General features: G+C 33.0%; 1 protein-coding gene and 1 long non-coding RNA gene across 7 annotated transcripts; one reads left to right on the top strand and one right to left on the bottom strand.

Moving 5' to 3' along the window:
• Positions 1–4,599: 4,599 nt before the first annotated feature.
• On the bottom strand, positions 4,600–13,580 carry LOC131011034 (uncharacterized). 6 transcript variants are annotated; one of them, XM_057938771.1, is made up of 8 exons: positions 13,137–13,580; positions 7,980–10,661; positions 7,738–7,899; positions 7,396–7,575; positions 6,999–7,193; positions 6,008–6,106; positions 5,337–5,927; positions 4,600–5,209 (listed from the first exon to the last, which is right to left on the bottom strand). In XM_057938771.1, the coding sequence occupies exons 2-8, from the start codon at positions 10,653–10,655 to the stop codon at positions 4,853–4,855; spliced, it is 4,260 nt and encodes a 1,419-aa protein (XP_057794754.1). In that variant the 5' UTR covers positions 10,656–10,661; positions 13,137–13,580; the 3' UTR covers positions 4,600–4,852. The 6 variants fall into 6 exon arrangements, with proteins under 6 accessions (XP_057794754.1, XP_057794758.1, XP_057794757.1 ...); XM_057938775.1 differs by having other exon boundaries at positions 7,738–7,896; XM_057938774.1 differs by having other exon boundaries at positions 7,980–10,676; positions 13,137–13,488.
• A 6,548-nt stretch (positions 13,581–20,128) lies between these two features.
• Positions 20,129–20,856, top strand: LOC131011033 (uncharacterized). Its single transcript, XR_009096719.1, has 2 exons — positions 20,129–20,493; positions 20,573–20,856. It is a non-coding gene; the product is annotated as an uncharacterized LOC131011033 (long non-coding RNA).
• The last annotated feature ends 2,205 nt before the right edge of the window (positions 20,857–23,061 follow it).

The following is a 23,061-nucleotide window of genomic DNA, read 5'->3' as shown; positions in this document are numbered from 1 at the left end:
ACTCCTTTATGTACACGGTTACGCCTACTCATTAAAAGACTAAGGAATTTGTTTTTTCTTGAAATTTGTATCATACCGCACTATCATGATATCACAAAGAGGAATAAAAAGGAATTTATTTCTTTTCCTTTTTTTTAATTGACTAATTATCTTGAATTAAAATGTTTTTTTTTTCTGAACAAATAATTTATGGGCTTTTTTTAAACATATATTCCAAAAGAGAAATTCCAACATAATCGAGTAAATTGTTAAAAAGAAAAGATGAAATTAGACCTGAAAGGATAACAACTTCTACAAAAAACTGCTCAGTGTTATGATAACTAGCATAAAAATTAAACTCTATAAACTACTCCATCGGATGGATAGAGTACTAATTTGAGGGCGATACGAGTTTTAAAAAATTGATTGAGTGTATATAAGTGAAATAAATGTTTCATTTTTGTTGTAAGTGTGTTATGTGGAGTATAATTACCAAAAAAATGAAATGAATACTCATTTGATAGACAGACCAAAAAAGAAATATGTGTACTCATTTGATGGACAAAAAAAATAATAAATTTCTCCGATATCAACATGGGTTAATCCAAAAAAATAATAAAATAAGTAATTTTTTTAGAGAACACCTTTATATATATATATATATATAGGGGAGGGCTAGAATAAAAACACTCTTAAGTGTATAAAATATAAATGATTTTCAGCCCTTAGATCATCAAGATCTACGGTTGATTCGTAACCCCGTTGGATGAATTCGTGGTCCTGAGTTCGAATCCCAAAGGTAACAAAAATTTATTTTTCGCAATTCGTAACTCTGTTGGATGAATTCGTAACCCTGTTGGATAAAATTCGTACATTAAAAAACGTTTATATTTATATTTTAAGAAATGTTTTTACTGTATCCCTCCCCTATATATATATATATATAGGGGAAGGCTAAAATAAGAACGCATCTTAAAATATAAATTAGGAACCATTTTCAGCTCTTAGATCATCAAGATCTACGGTTGATTCATCACCTTGTTGGATAAATTCATGGTCCTGAGTTCGAATCCCAAAGGTAGCAAAAAATTATTTTTCACAATTCATGCCTTTATACAGTTTATTCATGCGTGTTATACATAAAATTCATGCATTTTTGCTGGTTCGTAATTCTTAAAATAAGGGTGGTTTATTGAATAACCGCCCCCTATATATATATATATATATATATATATATATATATATATATATAGGGAGAGGTTCAAATAAGAATCACTAAATAAAATTAGAACAGAGAACCATTTTAAACCATTCGATCATCAAGATCTACGGTGGATGCATCATCTTGGTGGATGAATGCAGATCCTGGGTTCGAATCCTGAAGGGAGCAAAAAATTTATTATTTTCGGATGCATTAAATTTAATAGCGAATGCATTAATTTATATAGTAGATGCATTGATTTTAATGGTTCTTATGTTCTCACGATAAGTGTGGTTCTCACTATAACCGCACCCTATATATATATATATATATATATATAGGGATTATAGCCAAAAAATACACGAACTTTGATAAAAGTTGTAATTTTCACCTGAACTTTCAAATTAGCCAAAATATACCTGAACTTATATTTTTTTTTTAAATTTCACCTGAACTTGTAATGATTGAACTCCGTCGAGGTGAAATTTACAACAAAAAATATAAGTTCAGGTATATTTTGGCCTAGATTGCATAGGTGCGGGGGGGGCGGGTGCGGGAGCGATACGATTCCAGTGCGGGGATACGGATTTTTCAAAAATGGTAGGGTGCGATTCGTGAAGGATACGTCCGTGTTATATATATATTTTATTACATATAACCAATCAAATATATATATATATATATATATATAATATAAAACCAATCAAATTTATAAGGTGCGATTCGAGGATTTAGAAGAGTTAAATTAGAGAGTATAATGTATTAGTTCAAATATTTAATACTACATTTAAGTAAAAATATATAAATTGAGCCCAACAAAATAAAAGTATGACCCATGAAATTAAAATAAATCGGCCCATGAGATTTAATTATCCACCAAGAAATCGGCCCAATTAGAAGTCAAACCCATTTTCTTCACAACCACCCTTTTCTCTCTCCTTCCTCACACCCACCGCCCCGTCTCTCTCTAATCTCTCTATCGGCTCATTCATTTTCTCTCTCTCGAAACTGACCACGCCGCCGCCCTCCTTCCGGCGTGAATCTCCAGCAGTCGTGCCCCCTCCACCGCGAATCTCCGGCAGTCGCACCCCCTCCACCGTGAATCCCCGGCAGTCGCGCCCCCCTCACGGCCCCTCCACCTTTGCCACCGCCTCCGATCTGTCCTGCCTCTCTCTCTCTCCCACGCGTTTTTGACAGCAGACGGCCAAGGAGGGCCGCCGTTGCCACTGCTCCTTTCTCGGCTGCATCAGCGGCGCCTGCCCTTCAGCCCCGCCGCCCTGCTCAGCCGCCTCGCCTCCTGCCAGCCAACAGCCGTCCGTTGAGAGTGAGAATCCCGATTCGCGAATCGGATTCGCGAATCCAATTTTTTTTTTTTGGGGGGGGGGATTCGCCAGGTGGCGAATCCCGTGCGAATCCCACGCGAATCGCGCCCGCACCCGCCCCCCGCGCGAATCGGATACTGCAATGTGTTGGTTTATGGCGAATCCGTGCATCCCAGATATTGGCTAATTTGAAAGTTCAGGTGAAAATTGCAACTTTTATTAAAGTTCGTGTATTTTTTTGCTATAAATAGGGGAGTGCTAGAATAAAAACACTCTTAAGTGTATAAAATATAAATGATTTTCAGCCCTTAGATCATCAAGATCTACGGTTGATTCGTAACCCCGTTGGATGAATTCGTGGTCCTGAGTTCGAATCCCAAAGGTAACAAAAATTTATTTTTCGCAATTCGTAACTCTGTTGGATGAATTCGTAACCCTGTTGGATAAAATTCGTACATTAAAAAACGTTTATATTTATATTTTAAGAAGTGTTTTCACTGTAGCCCTCCCCTATATATATATATATATATTTATAGGGAGAGGTTCAAATAAGAACCACTAATAAAATAAGAACGGAGAACCATTTTAAGCCATTCGATCATCAAGATCTACGGTGGATGCATCATCTTGGTGGATGGATGCAGGTGTTGGGTTCGAATCCTGAAGGGAGCAAAAAAATTATTTTTTTCGGATGCATTAAATTTAATAGCGGATGCATTAATTTGTATAGCAAATGCAGTAATTTTATTGGTTATTATGTTCTCACGATAATTGTGGTTCTCACTATAACCGCACCCTATATATATATATATATATATATATATGTCATGTTAATATTATAAATTAGTATTTGCTAAAATATTATTAAATATGGTATTCTATGGTAACTTGTAAAATATGAACATATTATTGAATCATCTTTAGTTTGATCACTATTATTATATAAATTAAAAGGTTATTAATTTATCAATAAATTAATTTATTTATATAATGGTGATTATTGTTATTTTCATTATAGTAGTTAGTTATATAGGATATTTATCTTTTTTAAGATTTTAAAAAAAGTCATATATATATCCCTATATATATATATATATATATATATATATATATATATATAGGGAGAGGTTCAAATAAGAACCACTAAATAAAATTAGAACAGAGAACCATTTTAAACCATTCGATCATCAAGATCTACGGTGGATGCATCATCTTGGTGGATGAATGCAGATCCTGGGTTCGAATCCTGAAGGGAGCAAAAAATTTATTATTTTCGGATGCATTAAATTTAATAGCGAATGCATTAATTTATATAGTAGATGCATTGATTTTAATGGTTCTTATGTTCTCACGATAAGTGTAATTATATATATATATATATATAGGGTGTGGTTCTAGAGAGAACTACATTATTTGTGAGAACGGGAGAACCATCAAATCTAATGCATTCACTGTAAAAATTAATGCATCCGGTGTTAAAATTAATGCACTCAAAAAAATAAAAAAAAATGCTCCCTTCAGGATTCGAACCCAGGATCTGCATTCATCCAACAAGATGATGCATCCACCGTAGATCTTGATGATCGAATGGCTGAAAATGGTTCTCCGGTCTTCTTTTATTTATGGTTCTTTCCTGAACCTCTCCCTATATATATATATATATATATATATATATATATATATATATATATATATATATCAAATAAATTTTGAATAACTTTCACAAATAGATTTTCGATAAGGTAATGTAATTAATTAATTAATATATTTTTGTACAATTTTAATATCTAATGAATTAATATATTCTTCTAAATATAATTTACACAATTACTTTTAAAATTAAATATGTAATTGAGGTTTTAGGTCCAACACATTTTTAATATTAATGTATTAGTATAAAAATAGTATAGATTAAGCATGTCGATGGAAGAAAATTTTCACCTTATACGTACTAGCCTATAAAAGCAAACCGAAAAATGAGTGATGTCTCTTGCATAGAGACCACTGCAACTCATAAATGAAGATTGCATCAATCTTTAAACTAAATAGATAATAGAGTTGAGATTATGCTTCAATCTGAAATAGAGAGAGAGGAACTGAACAATCAATCGTATCATAGTATACCCAGTGGCAGTTTCCAAGCAACACCACCATTGAAATGTTTGTGTTCCATACAAATCAAGACAACCTCTCAACTCTCACTATCAACCTGTCCTGTATATAAACTAAAACTCAATGATATTCCATAGCTATAATCTGAACAAAGATGGTGATTGAAATTATGAGAATCCGGACCTATGTGTATCCAAAAACATGCGATCATATCCGACTCAGTTGAGGCAAAAGCAAATTAGTAAACGGGGGCTCGGCGCTTAAGAGCTACGTTGGAGAATACGCCTATGTTTCCCAGCCAGAAAAGAACTAAAATAATGAAGCTTGTGATGCCCACCCACATCCACTGCTGCAGTTTTTTCTTGTTCCTATTACGAAGAGGTGGGGGGAGAGATTTTGCCTTACTCTGCTTTGCAGCCAACCAAGGTTTTTGAGACTTTTTAGCCGCTGCAGTACTTGTGTCCTTGACGTCTATGTCCTTGCTATTCTCAGTGGCGCTTTCAGAGCTTGCCGCTGTTTCACAATTGTTGCTATCATTAGCATCTGTCCCTGCAGCCTTCTTCCTTTCCTTCTTTCTCAGTCTCTTCTCTCTCTCCTGCAGAATTTTTATTCATGTATAGATTATCAGGATTGTTATGCTAAGACATTTGCTTGCTGCTGCTGTGCATTCTATAGAATGGGAAAAGGAAACCAAAGGGGGCAGACAAAATTAGTTTTTTCACCTTTTCTCTCTGTTCTGCCTCCTTCTGTGTTTTCAGTTCTGCTCTTTGCTGCATCTTCTCTGCTTGCCGCTTCTTCCTTTCGCGAGCCTCATTAGCCTTTGCAAGTGCCTCCAAGCGACGTTGCTCTTTCAACTTTGCTGCATCTTGCTCTCTTCTCATTTCTTCTGCTTTCCTTATCGACTCAATCTCATCCCTTGACTTAATAGGCTCCTCATCGGTGTGGTGGTTTCCAGTATGAGTATCCAACCCATTTACTTGTACAGTCATAGCAGGCACGTTCGCTACTTTCTGGTTCTTGGGTTCTGTCACTTTCTTAGTTGATTTAGTATCTACGGTCAATTTTTCAGTAGCTGTTTTTTGAGTTAGCTCCATAGTTGGAATTTGTGGTGCTAGATCAACCTTGGCTGGTGTTGAGGCCATCTTGTTACCTCTCTCATCAGCATAACTGGGTATGGTAGGTGGCTCCTCGTCAGGTCCAAGTGAACGACAGTCCAAGGTCCCAAATCTCCTGACATTACTCCTTGCATTGAACTTCACGTAGTCGCTACGAAACTCAGGATTCGTATTCCACAGTTCCATAAAATTTTCAACCTATAAAATCAAGATGCATGCTGAAAGTTAGGAGGCTTAACTGAAACATCAACTACTAGGAGTTCAATTTCAAAACTTGCCTGATTCATGCACAAGGAATAAAGTGCTTCTGTATCCCTGCTAAATGCATAATTGCTGGCAACAGCAGCATCATCCTTGTACTTGAAAAAGTATTTGCTCTGCAATTTTAGTTATTTAATTACACCGAGTCACTGAAGAAGAAGAATTTATGCAACTAGCTATGCATTTCTCAGTTCCTGATATCCATACACCAGGCCAACAAACTTATTACATCACCTTCTAAAACAATTTTACACACTACTCTCTCAATTTCTTCAAATCTAAGTTACATATGAAGACTGAAGAGCTTAATATGTGTTTCTACAGCGCTCTACAAATTAAGGGTCACTTTTGAGCTTCTTTAAGTAAAGGGTGTTCCTAGATACAATAATCACTGTCCAGTACCTTTTTTCGTATTGCCATCACAGCTGTTGATACATGAATTTTCACATTAGTCTTTCCAATTTTAGTGCAATATACCAGAGCACAGTAATTGTTCTATATATCCATAGGAGGCTGGGGAGATTACCAAGTTCCATGACCATTTGACCTGTATACTACCAAATTGAAATGATATTTTTTTGTCCCCCTCATCTACTAAATTATTTCACATTTTCTTGTTACTAAATTTCAATGATGTTTAATTTCCAGTTATCTCCTAAATTTCACAGATCAATATTTGTTTGAGAGAATCTCTATTTCTTGTAGGAAATAATGTAAGATTTTTAACGAGTTAATATCATTAAAATAATTCTAAAATCTAATTTGAACATCATAGAATTCATGATATTTCACTGTTCAGTCTGTTTGACTTCATTCTCCAAATACTACAAAGTGGCCAAAGTAGAATTCAAAAGCTGATGGTCTGTGGATGCATATGCCATTCTAACAGTATAGAATCAATCATAAATATATACTTCCATGATTAATATTTGTGTGGCATTGTCTAAACACAATGTACATGCAATTTTCTCATACTAAAATAATTAAACAAGTGGGGATTCCCATTACCTTTTTTGAGAGTTCTTTTCTTAAATCCTGCCACTGAGCATATGCTTCTTGTCGGACATCATTGGCAGCTCTAAATTGAGCTTGAAGTTCCTTAACCTTTCTGTTTTCATCATCATATTTTTTACCAGCTTCTGTAGCAATTGTTTCAGCCTTAACGACTCTAACTTTTAGAATATCAAGCTCTTTCCTTAGAACCTGCACATACCCAGTCCACTTTAGAAACTCAAAACACATTTAAGTCAACATGAGAGACCTTTCCGTCTACCTAACTTCTACCATGATATAATAAGTTATAACTGTGCATATTTCTTTCAATAAAGTTCAAATCTCGTATTAAAGGAAAAAGGTATAACTAATGTTTATTAAACTTATTGCATAAATAATGAGGTAATCAAACCTTTAAGCGCTCTTCAATGTCCTCTCTCTGCTCAAGAGCCTTCTTGATTTCATCTTGGCTACCCATGTTAGAAGACAATTGTTCTCGGAGTTGCTTCAGTTGCTTGATTTCACGAATAAATTGTTTTTCTTCCTTCAAGGGAAGAGTCTCATGTTGTATCATATGTTCCATATTATGTATCTGGTGAAAGGTGAAGTTCAATCATTCACAAAAGCAAATATTTTATTCTGAAAACGATGTAATTCAATTGAACACAGCATGCTCTTACAATACATATAAGTTGAGGTGTAAATAGTACAATTTCAATACAACATGCAAAGATGTGGGCAGGAGAATGCATACCTGGTTATCAATATCCTCAATGGATAATGCATTCTTTGCTTTGTTGATCACAGACTGAAGAGAATCTATTTCTGTGCGTTTTGACCTAACCAACTTCCGAGCACTTCTACCTTCACTTTTGGCGTACTCATAATCAATACCATGAATCTGACTGTTGGCCTGCTAAGTAGGAAAACTCAATAATGTAAGTGCATAATTCTTGAGATCAAGTAATAGGGGAAGTTAAGAAATATATGTCTTACTCTTTTCTCTTGGATTTGATGTTGAATAGCATCCCTCAATCTTGTCTTCTCATCAACTTGCAGCTTTGCAAGTCTAATTTGTTCTCTAAGATTTTCATCATCAAATCTTGGAGTCCTAATCAAAAAGTTGAATGGCCTTGTTTTAGTCTTGATACTTTTGTCTTCTCCATCAGTAGTACTCGTAGTGGACACCCCTACTGAAGACACGGAGGTTTCTTCATTCTGAGAATTCTCAATGTTCTCTTTCTCTTGCTCCAACAGGTTCTCTGCAGCACCTTCCAGTTGATCTTCCACATCTTCAACGCCATCTACCTCCAACTCAAGGCTCACCACACTTTCTAAATTAGCATTACAGCTATCAGAAATCTCTGTTCTACAAGAGACAGTCACATCATCAGTCTTTTCTCTACTGATTATGGCAGAAAATTCGGGAACATGACCATCAGGTTCCGATTTCACAACAAACGTTTCTGGTGAGCTATCTCCTGCTTCTGATTTCCCACTTGAGACTTTAGTTTCAGAATGTGCCTCACCACCTTCAAAAGCTATTTCCTTTTCTGGAACCACTGTGTCAAGCACACAGTCAGATCCCGAGTTTGCCTCCTCTAGAATACACCTTATCCCACTGCCATGACCTGGAACTACTTGCTCATTGATTTGTGATTCTGGACCAACAACAGAAGGAGAAGAGAATTTTCCAATTTCTTCAACATCAGAAACTTCAATTTCACTTTGAGGTGCATGAGCATTTGGTGTTGGATAGCTTTGAGTTTGGACAGAAACCTCACTCAAGGTTTCAAATGGCATAGTATCATCACATGCTCCACAACCAACAGGTTGTTCCTGAGATCCTTCAGGAGATTGAGCACCACTTTCAACTTCAGATACAGATGACTCCTCTTTCTTTTCTTCTAAAACCGAGTCACTAGTAGTTTGAACATGAGCATCAGTACTACTCACCACAGGTTGCTCCTGAGATGCTTCATGACCTTGAATACCATCTTCAACCTCAAATACAGATGAGTCTTTGTTTTTTTCTTCCAAAACCAATTCACAAGTAGTTAGCACTTGAGAATCAGTACTACTCACCACAGGTTGTTCCTGGGATTCTTCATGACATTGAATACCATCTTCAACTTCAGATACAGATAAATCTTCATTTTTTCCTTCTGAAACCATGTCACAAGTAGTGAGCACTTCAGAATCAGTACTTCTCACCAAAGGTTGTTCCTGTGATTCTTCATGACATTGAGCACCAATTTCAACGTCAGATACAGATGAATCTTTGTTTTTTTCTTCTAGAACCAAGTCACAAGTAGTTAGCACTTGAGTATCAGTACTGCTTATGACCGGTAGTTCCTGTGGTTCTTCATGATATTGAGCACCATTATCAGCTTCAGGTACAGACAAGTCCTCATTGTTTTTTTCTAAAACCAAGTCACAAGTAGTTTGCACATGAGAATCAGTACTACTCACCACAGGTTTTGATTCATCTGTCTCTCCCACCATATCTTGAGTAATGTTACTAACCCCAGAGTCACCATGTTGATTTTGAAGTACATCTGAGCTCAAATCTGGCTTTGCCTCCACCTCAAGGATCTTGTCCATATTGTGAACTGAAAACGACTCTGAATCAAAACCCAGGGAAGTTGATGTAGAAACTTCGTGTTCTGCAACTTCTGTGGTTGGTTTTGCTTCATTCTCAGCCTCCACACAAACATTTTGCAATTCATGCTCATCTCCATCCACAACCACATCTTGAGATCTTTGTTGTTCCAATGCCTCAGTTATACTTGCGTTACTTTGATTCTCACCATCATTGGGACTATGGGAACTATTGATGTTTGAAAAATTATTACGTGATTCTCTATTCTCTTCTATTTCTGCTACTAACCCTAAAGCCCCAACTTGAGTTTCCTGATTGTCAACAAGACAAGGAGGGGACTCTGCTACTTTAACACCATCAAAATTCTCTTGTTCACCATCTCCCATGCCCTCAAATTCTCCATTTCGATCAACAGCCTTCTCTACCTCAGCTTCCGGCATGCTTTCAGATTTTCCATTCAAATCCTCAACTTGTTTAACATTAGCTTCTGCCACACTTCCAGTTTTCCCAGTATGCACCTCCTGAGAATCAACAACAGAAACTTGGAACCCCTCAGCTTTTGCCACGCTTTCAATTATTCCATCTGAATCCTCAAGTTTAACTTCAGCTTTCGGTGAACTTTCAATTTTACAAGTATTCACCTCCCCATAATCAGCAACAGAAACTTGGACCCCCTCTCCATCCTCATGGGAACTCTCATGCTTGCAGGTACTATAATTTACTAGGTGAGAGTCCCCGTTGCTCGGCTCAACTTCCCCATTCTCCCCCTCAATCAGGTGCTGATCTTCCTCACTAACTTCACCAAGTTTTCCATTTTGGGAATCCTCAGGTTGAGGTGGAACATTAGAAACCCCAACAGCCACACCCTTGTCATCGGGAGCACCATCAGGCAGGCCATCAGCCCCAGTAACAAAAACATATGAGTTGTCAAGATCATTGGCTTGGTTATGGTGGTTGGTCCCGTTGCTGTCGGGCTTGGGTAGATCCTGGTAAGAGCTCATGTCCAGCCCACATTTCTCCTCAATTGCAACCACTTTAGATGCCTCCTTTGAAACCTCCGTTTCGGCCATTATTTTCTGAATTTTCCAATTCTAGATCAGAATCAACAGTAAAAGGACAATGCATAAACAAACAGTTATAAAATATTACAAATGCAAAAGCATTCAAGAATCAAGATCCAACTAATTAAATAAGTCCAAGAAATGAGAAATCTAACCAGAAAAAAAGTAAAAACTGAGATTGCAACACTTATTTGTTTAATTTTTCTCTCTCCATCTTGAAAAATACTGAAGCCGACACTCCTGCATTGTGAGTTTTGACCTTTTACTATCCTCCGTTTTTTATTTTTATCTTCACCATTGCTCAGTTATTGATGGCAAGATGATAATCGCAAAAGATAAGGAAATAAAATCCCGAAAGCGATTATTCTAATTTGCTATTAACAGTGAAGGAAATAGATCTTTTAAAGAGGAAAATAAAATGTTGAGAACAACGCTTTAATAGTGGAGTATTAGTATTTTTTTATTGAATGATGTCATTAAATGTTGATACCTGTCTAAACTTATCCTTCTCATCCAACAGCATAAAACATGTTCTAAATCTCGACGGCAATTATAAAATTTGTAACAAAAATCATCACTTTTTTTTATCGCACGCCAATTAATTACAGCTCGAAGCAATCTACTATATGGTGTGCATTCCAATAAACATGTACAAATATTTCGTAATTGTAACCGACACATCATAATTGTAGTCTTTTGAACAGTTCGCAATATTTATTTATTTTCCCTTTAGAAAATCTCAATCTTCTTTGGTCCTATTTTTTCTTAGACATTGTTATTTGCTATGTCGAATATCTTACAATTCGGATATACCCAACAAAGACGGAGACCTGGTGAGCTTAATAAACATTTTCAGTCAAATTCTCAGACGCAATACAAGCCCACAGGTCTGATCTCCAAAGTTTCAAAATTCAGCATAATACCCAAATTTTTCCTTCAATTGATTTAAGTTATTTTCTTTTAAATTTCTTCAGTCGGATCGCTCGTAAAGTACGAATTTTCCTTCACCGGCAGATATTTAAATCGAAGGAGTAAACTCAAATTAACTCACACATGTGTTGAGATAAGCATGAGTAATGGTGACGGTACTGGAAAGGGGTTGAGTACCCAGAAACAAGGTGGACCTTAGTACTAATTTCCTCTTCCACCTTTTCTATTTCGTGGCAAAATTTTGTTTTATCGTGGTCCATAAAAAGAAATAGAAAAAGACTAATCCTTTTGCAATTCTAGTTTTCACGCGCAAATGTGAGTACAACTTTATCAAATTAGCCTCAAGAAAACTTTATCATTCCGCAAACACAGATCTAATAACTAAATGAATTATGAAATCCGCACCTTGTATATAGTAATAAATAAATACTTCAGCAAGAATTGATTTTATACATGCATGAAAATCGAGTCGCAATAAACAAAATTCTATAACATATTTTATGATATAGTTAGTGAAAAAAATTATAGTTACATTGCGACTGGTTCATCCTATCCGATCCACGTTTCTTTTTAATAAATATTTTAACTGACGTGTTTCTTTCAGAACTGAATTAGGCTTTAAGATATTAGATCGGAATGGGTTAATTAACATTAAACGAGGGATATCCACAGTCAAGCCAGCCCTCCAATTCAACACCTAATTTATACCTCGAAATGAATCGAAATTCTAATAGCTGCCCCTCCACTACTCGCCAAATAAAAAAGAAAAAAAGAAAAGGAAATGCAAAGAGAGCAGGCAGCATGTGGGCCCCCAGCATTTCACGAGGTTTCTCCACCGCCAGTACCATCTGTTTATTTTTATAATAAAATACTCATGACTTGAGATTTGGTCAAAGAACGAAGTAATTACTAGTATATTAAGTGTATTAAAACTTTTAAAGCTAATCAACTTTACAAAACCTGCATTTTGTGTTGCGTTCTAAACTGGCAGAATTCCTCTAATATTACATAAATTTCTCACTTTGACAAAATTAAGATAATCTATTTTATCAATTACGCGTTTTTGGATTACTTAAGGTCGCCCTTTTTAACGGAAAAGGCTACAAATCCACGGGCCACGGCCCACCAAATTATTAATTACTGTTTCCTGCATTTCTATCATCCTGAGAAAAAAACTCCGGGCATAGCCGTAGATGATGCCAAATTTAGAAGAATAAGAAGATGATTATGATGATAGATACAAAAATGAAAGACCGGTGATATTAATGTAGTTATCGCCTGCACTGATAAGCAAGCACCTTAGTATTTCCCTGCGATGGTATCTCCATCCCCTTTCTATTCAGCTATAGATAACTAAGCACGAATACATTAAAGCAAAAAATCCCTCTGATCATCAATGAGGGCAAGATCATTCACATATGCGCACGTAAATCACAGAATTCAGCTCATAATTTAAACCTAATTCAAACCAACAGCTAAAAAACAGAGCAAATACTAGAATTTGAAGATTGCATGAATCGGTGGGTGCAAAACCAGAAGAAATTGAACGAACTGACTCACTGGGAAATGTACGATCCCGGCGCGAAGAATCCAGATCCGACGGAGAACTCGAATGCGCAGATCACGATCCGCGAAACAGGACCGCCAATGGCGATTGAAATTCTGAATTCGGATTCAGTATAACTTACGCACAATCCAATGTATGATTATCTCCTCCTTCACCACTCCACAGACACATACGATGATTGCGCGCGCGCGCACACACACACACACACGCGGAGTGGAGGGCGGCCGATGGAGAGCGGTTTCGGAGTGGCGGTGTGTGAATGTATGTGAAAAATGAAATATGTGAATGATGGGTCTGGCGGTGTGAATGGAGGTGTCCGAAACTAGATCTATTACAGTTATAAATAGGGATTTGATGGCTGGCTTTTACTTCATACATTCTACCTTTTCTTTTTCTTTTTTACTTCTTTTTCTTTTTCCTTCTAATTTCTGATTTATGATGTGTGGAAATTTCATTACACTAACTTAATTTCATTTATCGTTTCTTCATTGACTTTTCTCTCTTCTTTTTATCCACCCTTATGTAAGAGAAAAAGTAATAATAATTAATAATGTGGTGTTTATCGACATTAAATAAATGGTTAAAATTGAGATCTAAGTGAAAATTTCACGATCTAAATAAGAGATTACAAAATGTGTGCGGAGAAAAATCAAACAACCGTGGATCGTGGTGGGAGACGGCTCCTTAAGTCAAACGTCGAGTTTAGAAGAATCTATGATGAATTTAATTATATTTTGTATTTATAATTTTCATCGCTTTTATAAAATATCTCTTAAGTTTTGTTTTCTGTTAAAAAAATCTCAAATTTTTAACATTAAAAAAAATCTCATTATACTCCCTCCGTCCCAGCTTTTTGTATCCACTTTTAGTATACAAAAGTGGATACAAAAAGCTGGGACGGAGGGAGTATAATCTTAGGTGACACGTTGATAAGTCACCTTATTGTATTATTAAATGGATATTTTTTCCATCTCACTTAATAAAACGAAATTGTTCCACTTAAAAATCTGATGAGATGATTCATCATTTCGTTGCAGCACTTTATACGGCGAAATATTTTTTGAGAAACGGTGTAACTTTGAGACACAATATACAATTAATCATTTAATATATTTTTTTGTTGGATATAATTTTTGTAAAATCGGGTGGCGGTATACTCGAACTTGAAGCTTTTAACTGTACACATTAATCACTTTACCGTTAGTCTAATATATAGATGTACATTGTAAATTTATGTATATGTTCGTACGTCATTAATTTTTATGTTGAAAATATTGTACATCATTTATTTTGCATAAAATTTTGAAAATCGGTTTAGATGATTTGATCGATAATGACTTAGATCTATCTATGGAAATACGAATTTCAACACAATCATATTAAATTATATATATATATATATATATATATATATATATATATATATATATAATTAGAATGATCCTATGCTGTGAGAATGATTAATTAATATGAATAAGTCAATATATAATGTTAAATAAGCTGTTAGTAATGCATGAATAATCATTTAAATTTGGTTCGAAATTACCAATTAACATAATTACAACTATTCATACATTATAAGCAGCTTATTCAATATTATTTAATAGTTTATTTGTTATTTTCATTTCTCACAAAAATAGTAATTCTCACTATATATATATATATATATAGGGTTGAGTTCAATAGAGAATTATATTTTTATTCATTATGAACAAATCTATTCATTTTACGAACAAATCAATATAAGTAATGAACAGTCGTATTTAGTAAAAATAAAGAAAAACTCGCCACCAGCAGGATTCGAACCCTTGGCAAATTGTTGTTCATGTGGTATATTGATATGTTCATTAAAATTATAGATCTGTTCGTTTTTATTTTACGAATTCTCTATTCTCCACAATATTTAGCTTATCTGTTGAACCCTTCTATATATATATATATCATTTAAATGTTTTTTTAACAATATATGGTTCAAACTCCATTTAATTTGTGTTGATATATAGTTATTGTTCTTAATAATTCATACCTAAATCCATGTAGGTGCTAGCTAGGTAGTTCTAGGCAGTTTCTATTTTTCTTCTTATTTCAACTGAGCACCATTCTTTAGCAATTACCAAATACTATAGTTAATGTATTTCCACTTATCACCATATTGGGGTCGCGAATACGGGATTTAAATTTAGACACACATTTATAGAACAATAAACATAACAATATTCTTTAATTTCCAATGTATAAAATATAAGATTTGAATTTGATAGAGTCCTATATCATTGAACATGCTCAATTTTCATGAACTATCAAATAAGTGGTAATTGAGTCTAAGCATAGAGAAAGGCTTTAGTTTAGTAACACGCAATAAAACATATATAAATCAAGAGCAAAAAATGTATAATCAGTTATTATTAATAGTCTGGTTTTATTATTTCACTGTCTCCAAATTACTTTGAATTTTATCTTTAAAATAAATGAGAATAGCGAAGGAGCAGCATGTGTCGGTAACTGGTTTTCTTTTTCCTTTTAAAAAATTAAACATCTATTGCCTATAGTTGTGTTACTTGTGAACGTTTTCTAAAGCTGGTTGAGAGAGCTTTATAAACTTTTTAAAAGTGTTTGACAATAAATTTTTGAACAACTTATAAATTTTAAAAATATATTTCAAGAGTAAGCTCCACAAAAAATAAATTTATCTACTACAACTTATATTTTATAATTTTATATGCAACAATATTTTACAAATATTATTCAATTATAATTTGTTATTTCATCATGTACCGTTTCAAGTTCATTTCTTTTCGATTTTCTCTATTTAATAAATATTTTATTTCTCTAACAAAAAAATTATCTCTCTAATTTATAAGTTCAATTATCCAAACACACAACTTATAAACTTTTAAAAGATTAGGCGGGTGGGCATAAAAGGATTTTACGTGCGTAAGGAGATTCCAGTGAAATTCTTTAATTTCATAGAAGTGAATTTGTATTCTTATGAAAAAAAAAAGAGCATTTCCTATTGATTTGTCTCCTAGACTGGACTATTCCTGTGGTCGTTAAGGATTTGAGCACCAATGAATCGAGATGAATAGAAAAAAGCATGCTATGTTTTATCGGTATAGCGAACGCGTATTCGATACACAACGAAAATTTCTTTGAGCAGATATGGGTCGTCCAAACAGCGATTCCACTCCCTTTTTTTACTGGGGAAAAAGCGGGGCCAATATCACTCCTTTCCATTCTATAAACTCTGAAACATCTTAATGACTATTGAAATTTATAAGCTCTTTAAAATAAATTTAGCCAAACATCTTCCAACTCGATTTTGAAAAATAGTTTCCGAATATGTATTGATGTACAACTATAAAATTATGAATTAATTAAAAGAAACAATAGCAAGTCTAGCATAGTTGTGGATTTTGGATAGATCGACTTAAAAATGGTGGCAGATCCAGTTTGTAGTTTTTAAAAAAATGTATCTTGAATTTTAGTTTAATTTTAAAGTATTAAGTAAAGTTCATTAACTCAATTAAGATTTTTGTTTATTATTTTACATACAATTTGAAGTTTTTATTAATTAATATTATATCATTAGATTTGATTAATCCGTATTTAGGGTCTATATAGTTCTTAGTTTCAAGTTCTAGTAATAAATATTAATTCGAATTAATTATATAATAATAATTTTAATTTGTATTTAAAAGAATTCTTATTCTTATTAAAACGGTGACGGACGAAATATGCGTTTGATGTATAATTATCTACTTGTGAACTAAATTATAGAAACTTTGGTAGTAGATAAGAGGTGGTTCAGATCAGTCTTTCAAAATCAAATCAACAACAGCGATAATAAAATTTTAATTAATAAAGCCAGCTCATGTGGATCCAATTAAGTAATTCGGCACTACACGCGCATGCTAGTGAAGGCCTTCACGGCCCAGCTCATTTAGGGCATTATTTTATTTTTAAATTTTTTATACCAAACAGGGCCAAAATGTTAAATACTTACACATTGATTAAGTTAAGCAGACACCCCTGAGGTATACCATAATTGCAATAAGCGCCTCCTCGCTTATTTAGAAAATTGGATATGTGCACGTCATTTCCAAACAAAAAAAAGATACTGTTAAAAAAAAATCAGTAATCAAACAAGTATTCAAAAAGAAAATGACGAAAATCAAAATATATTCTTTACTTATAAGAATATGACTTTTACCTAACTATAGGATTTCATGCAGTGCTATGAAAATAGGGCAGACATCAATAAAATGTATGAAAAATATACTCTTCTTCTTTTAGGTTTTTACCCTTTTGGAGTATGAATATATGAGGTAGCTTGACTTTTGGCCTACTATAATCATGAATTGCTTTGAAATATTTGCATATCGTAATTCATGAGAATATTCTTGCAGCGCATTCACAAATTCATAAAAAGCATGGCTAGCCTAGCTATTTGCTATTTTAATCAATACTTTATAATAACATCAATATATAGAGAAATTTTTTCCCTAGATAACGATACGAAATTCATAATTGATTTTTGTGTATGTATGTTGGAGTTTACAAAAAGAAAGTAAGAAATAAATCGTATGCTCGACGTAAACTTTTAGGTTTGTTTCATTGTTTGCAAAGGGTGATAATCGTGTATGATAATATTATAATTATCTTGTTTATTTCAAAATATAAAATTCTTTGTAAAGCAAAGAGTACACGATTATATTATAATTATCTTGTTTATTTCAAAATATAAAATTCTTTGTAAAGCAAAGAGTAAATTCTTTGTACGAGAAATGTTTGTATTTTTATATTTATATAAAATTGATACTGATTCAATTATTATATTTATAAATTTTTAAAAAATTAATTTTAATTGAATATATTTTAGTTGAATATTGAAAAATAATAACAATTGATCTTATGAAAAGGAAAAAAAGTTAAAAATAAAAATAAAAAAGAATTAAAAAATATATTTATTAAAAAAAGACGAGAGAGGATAGAGAGTTTTTTTTTTAAATTAATCTTTAAATAAATATAGCCTCTACATTTTAAATCAAATATTTACATAAAATGTATAAAATTAAAGCTCTTATCGTGATTTTTAATTTGATATACATATTGAATATTTTATAATTAGTCGGATTTCATAATTTTAGAAATAAATAAAACAAAAAAAGATAAAGAAAAAGGAAAAGGAAAAAAAATATAATTTACAAATAAATCTTCAATTTATTATAACTATAAAATCGCCAGTCAATTTTAAAATTAATTTAAAATTGATTTGACATTAAAATCCAGACCTTTCAATATAGGTAGATATATAATGAAATTTCAGGCAAGTGATTGATCACTACGAGAAGTAAATAATTAAAGTTATTCATACATTTACTAATATACTCCAAACAAATGTTTAGTCACTTAAAATTATATATTTATTTTCTTTTTGGTACGTGCTCCAAATAAACGCACTTTCTATTTTTAGACACTAAACACAACACACACATGCGTGCATACACACATATATATCGAATTTCTCGAACATGCATGCGCGCACGCACGTGCACATATAATATAATATAATTATATATAATTTTTTTAGATTGTATAAATTGTTATTCCATTTTACCATAATATAATTATATATAAATTTTTTAGATTGTATAAATTGTTATTCCATTTTACCAGATTAGATACGACGCGATTAAGAAGTTGACTTTCATTTGAATTGTTTAAGTTAATTTTCAAGTTTAAGATGTGAGATTTTTTTAGTTTATATATGTCGTGAATTTTATTAATACATTAAAGTTAATCATATATATATTGCTTATTTTCATATCATGTGTTTATCGTATGTATTATAAATTATGTCGTTAGGAGACCACAAATAAGGTTTAGAAAGTCATAGTCTTTAGGATGCTACAATGTGATATGAGGTTTATGTTGAGATTTCGTTAGAGGCCCGTAAATAGAGTTCAAGACAATAAAATTATTGGTATATCATCGTGCGAATTGAGATTATGTATGAATTACTTCCTCCGTCCACGGTGAGTGTGGTCCTTTTGCTATTCTCATTCGTCTACAATAAGGTGGTGTTTCCATTTTAGTATATATACTCTTATACTTTTACTCTCATTCACGCACAATATTTACAAAAACTAATCTCACAAATCATTTATTAATACTAACAAATCAACTTTAGTGGATCCTTTATCTTATTCAATATTCATACACATTTCAAATATTTTCTTAAAACTTGTGTCTATCTCCTTCATACTTCACTTGTCATGGGCGAAGAAAGTACCATTTCATTAATTTGGACTATTAATGCATAATATCTCATATTGAGTGTATTTTGTATGCTCATCTTTTACTTATTAATTTCAAGTACTTCTTATGTTCTATCTCAACGAAGATGAATCATATTTCTTTTTGGGTCATCCCAACGAAGTTGAGTCGTTTCATTTTTTAGCAAAAATTAGGCAATTTAAAAATGTGATTAACAAAACTGATTACACCCCTTATTTTTTGTTAATTAACCTAATTAATAAAAAATTATTTTCAAATAATTAAAATAAATTAATTTCAAATTTAATAAAATAATTTCAAATAATTAATAAATGAACAAATATTTATTAATTCCAAATTAATTTTTAAAAATAATTAATAAATCATAAATAAAAATAAATTTCAAATTAATTTTAATTTTTTTCTTGATTTAATGAAAATTTTAAAAATATTAATTATATAGATAATCACTTAACCACAAATATACTAATATACTTAAATAATTAAATACAAACTTCTTAATTTTTATGTCTAAAAGAAACGCTTCAATTTCGACGAGACAGGGGAAATGATAATTAATATTGGAGATGCCCGAAGAATCAAATCGGCGCATCAAATCATTTTAGAAAAAAAAAATATTTTGCATCTAATTTAATGTTTTGCTCAGCCTAGACTTTAACGTTTAAATTATCTTTAGTTTACATTTTAACTTAATTGTAAAAAGTTATTAAAACATCTTTATGTTATGTTTTGGAGCAACGATTTTACTTGTTGCTTTCAATTCATGATTTTATGAGCTCATAGGAGTATTTGATTTAATAGTACTAAATTTTTCAATTTAAAATAGTTTTATAAAAAAGAATTCACGAATTTCGAATTTAATAGTTTTAGGAGTTTTTCTTTTGTTTTTGGCATCAAGGGTTAAGAGTTGGGTATCAAAATCGGTAGCCGCGAAACTCCAGTTTCCCGTTTGATTAGATTCGAGGCGGAGAGAGATGAAACCAATACCATTACCGCCGGGCGAGGAAGTCGCACCCAAGCTCGTTCGACTTCTCTACTTTGTCGGCGCCGGAGGTACACACTATCTCTACTTGTTCTTCAATTCATTTATACACTTTCTCTACTTTTAACCCGCCGACCTTTTTTTCTTAAGTTGTTTGCACTGCCGCGATTAACAAGTGGAAAGAATATGAAAAAAAATCCATGATTCAGAAGGAGCAACAAATGAATGAATCGTCTCCGGAAAATTCGCCGGCTGTGGTACACAAGGCTGTTGAATGAACTTCAGTTTTGTTTCCTTCTTTTAATAACTGAAATTTATAACATGTGATTTTGAGCGGTTTAGTAGCTAACGAATTATACCCTTGGATTAATGAAACTATATGTGATAAGTCTGCTGCTGTTTCTTTTCGTATTACATACTGATATCGTTTCTAATGATTCTGTGTTTTGAGTTATGTCATTATTGTCTCTGTGAATTTTAAGAAACTGTTTATAAGTTTGTTTGTTTGTTTGCTTTTTCTGTAACAGTGAGTTGTTTGGATTGTGGAACCTCGATATATGGAGACTTTTATGAAGTATTTTTGTAGTTGTTAGGAATTCATATCAACAACCGTAATGAAAGAAATTGTTGGTTCACTGCATACCTTTTGGGGGAAAGTATTATAAGAGAGGAAGTCGACTCAGAACTCCAATCCTCACTTGTGTTCCTTTTGATGCGCACCAATCGAAAGTTTGGATTCTGTTTCTGGTTTAGTTTCGTTTATAGTTTTGTTAGAGTAAATATCTGATCTAAAAGGTAGTTGTCTTGATAGAATGAGCTTGTTGTTCTTCATCATGAATTGCAAAGTTGCTGGCTATAGCTGATTGTTTTGACATTGAAAGACTCATGAGAATATATGAATCTCATATGTGCAAGGATATATCTATAAATTCAGTTGCACAAGTACTTGTTTTTGCAGAGCGTTATCATGCTGCAGAATTTGAAAGATGTTTGCCTTTAGTTTGCTTCTAAGAATCTGACAGGTATATGATTTTTAGTTCTTGATATTTCTGATTGAAGAGAGATCCTCTTTTACCTGGCCAACTCATTTCCTAATGAATTTTTCTGCTCGTTTTGTCGCGGTTGTGTATAAGAACTTCTTGCCCATCTCTGACCAAGATATTGTCGTTCAACATTATCCATCTATGGATAATGTTGAACGATACTTTATGTTCATATTCTGCTATGAATATACTTGAGTAGGCCTGTTTTTCTTTGCTCCTTTTTTTATTGGAAAGAGATGATAGCATAGCAGCAAAACGAAGCCATTGCTGTGGATATCTCATATCTACTGCAGAGTCTCACATCTGCTTTTAGCAGAAGATCACCAAGACTGCAGTTGAGCTCACTGCTCCTGCTGTATCGACATTAACTTTCTTACTCCATTTATAAGAATATACTACTCCCTCCGTCCACGAAAGAACTTCCTATTTTTCTATTTCGGGACGTCCACGAAAGAACTTCCTACTTTTTCCTATTTTGGGACAATACCCCACCATTTAAAAAATACTCCCCTTTTAAGACAATTTCCACCACTCAAATAACATTAATTAAAACAACACAATAAATTATTAATACTTTTTCACAATTCCCAATACACTTTACAACTTTTTCTCCACTCTCAATACACTATACTCCTACAACATTTTATTAAAACCCGTGCCACTCCCTCCTAGGAAGTTCTTTCATGGACGGAGGGAGTATTATTTAATTATAAGAATATGACTTTTACCTAACTTTAGGATTTCTTGAAATGCTATTAAAATACAGCAGACATCAATAAAATGTATGAAAAATATACTCTTCTTCTTTCAGGTTTTTACCCTTTCGGGGTACGAATATACGAGGTAGCTTCACTTTTGGCTTAATATTCATGAATTGCTTTGAAATATTTGCACATCTTAATTCATGAGAATGTTTTTGCAGCGCATTCACAACTACTTCGTAAAAGCATCGCTATTTGATATTTTAATCAATATTTTATAATAGCATCAACATATATAGCGCAAAATTTTCCCTCTATCTCTATGTAACGATAGGAAATTCATAATTGATATTTGTGTGTGTATGTATTTTGGAGTTCACAAAAGAACGTAAGAAATAAATTGCACTATGTAAGCTATGTGCTCGACGTAAATGATAAGTATCGAAGATCATCAAACGATTACCTCTCAAGTATAATATGTAAACAAAATTTTATCGTAATAAATATCAACTTATTATTGGACTAACTTAACCTTAGTCACATTGATATGTTCATATTGTTTTGGGTCGTCGAAAGTTGCAAAATTAGAACTACTAAAAGTTTGGCAAAATTGATTTGAGACACTTTTAACTCATTCAAAGAAGTAAAGTCAGAATTGTTGAAAGTTCAGCAGAACTAATTTGAGATAGATACATGTATCCTATTCTTTGTTTTTCATTTTAAGATGAATTACATTTTGCTCGAACTTATGTCTCTCCGTCTGAATTATTCCTCAAAATTAAATGGCCTTCGAATCATTCCGATCGGGAACTCATAGATGGTTCATAGAGTAATACTAAACCCGCCATTGCATAATTCAGATGTACAGTGAGAATTTTAATCTCTGTTAGAATCT

This window comes from Salvia miltiorrhiza, chromosome 2 (genome assembly GCF_028751815.1).
Source record: "Salvia miltiorrhiza cultivar Shanhuang (shh) chromosome 2, IMPLAD_Smil_shh, whole genome shotgun sequence".
Classification (NCBI taxonomy): Eukaryota; Viridiplantae; Streptophyta; class Magnoliopsida; order Lamiales; family Lamiaceae; genus Salvia; species Salvia miltiorrhiza.
Note: the sequence above shows the minus strand (reverse complement) of the source record. Positions and strands in the feature narration are given on the sequence as shown.

What these genes read in the sequence shown, in the direction of transcription:
- LOC131011034 (XM_057938771.1), bottom strand. Translation starts at nt 10,655, where the DNA reads ATGGCCGAAACGGAGGTTTCAAAGGAGGCATCTAAAGTGGTTGCAATT. An exon ending in ACATTGAAGAGCGCTTAAAG is followed by an intron (nt 7,194 to 7,395) that starts GTTTGATTACCT and finishes GGGTATGTGCAG; the next exon opens with GTTCTAAGGAAAGAGCTTGA. An exon ending in ATTCCTTGTGCATGAATCAG is followed by an intron (nt 5,928 to 6,007) that starts GCAAGTTTTGAA and finishes TTGATTTTATAG; the next exon opens with GTTGAAAATTTTATGGAACT.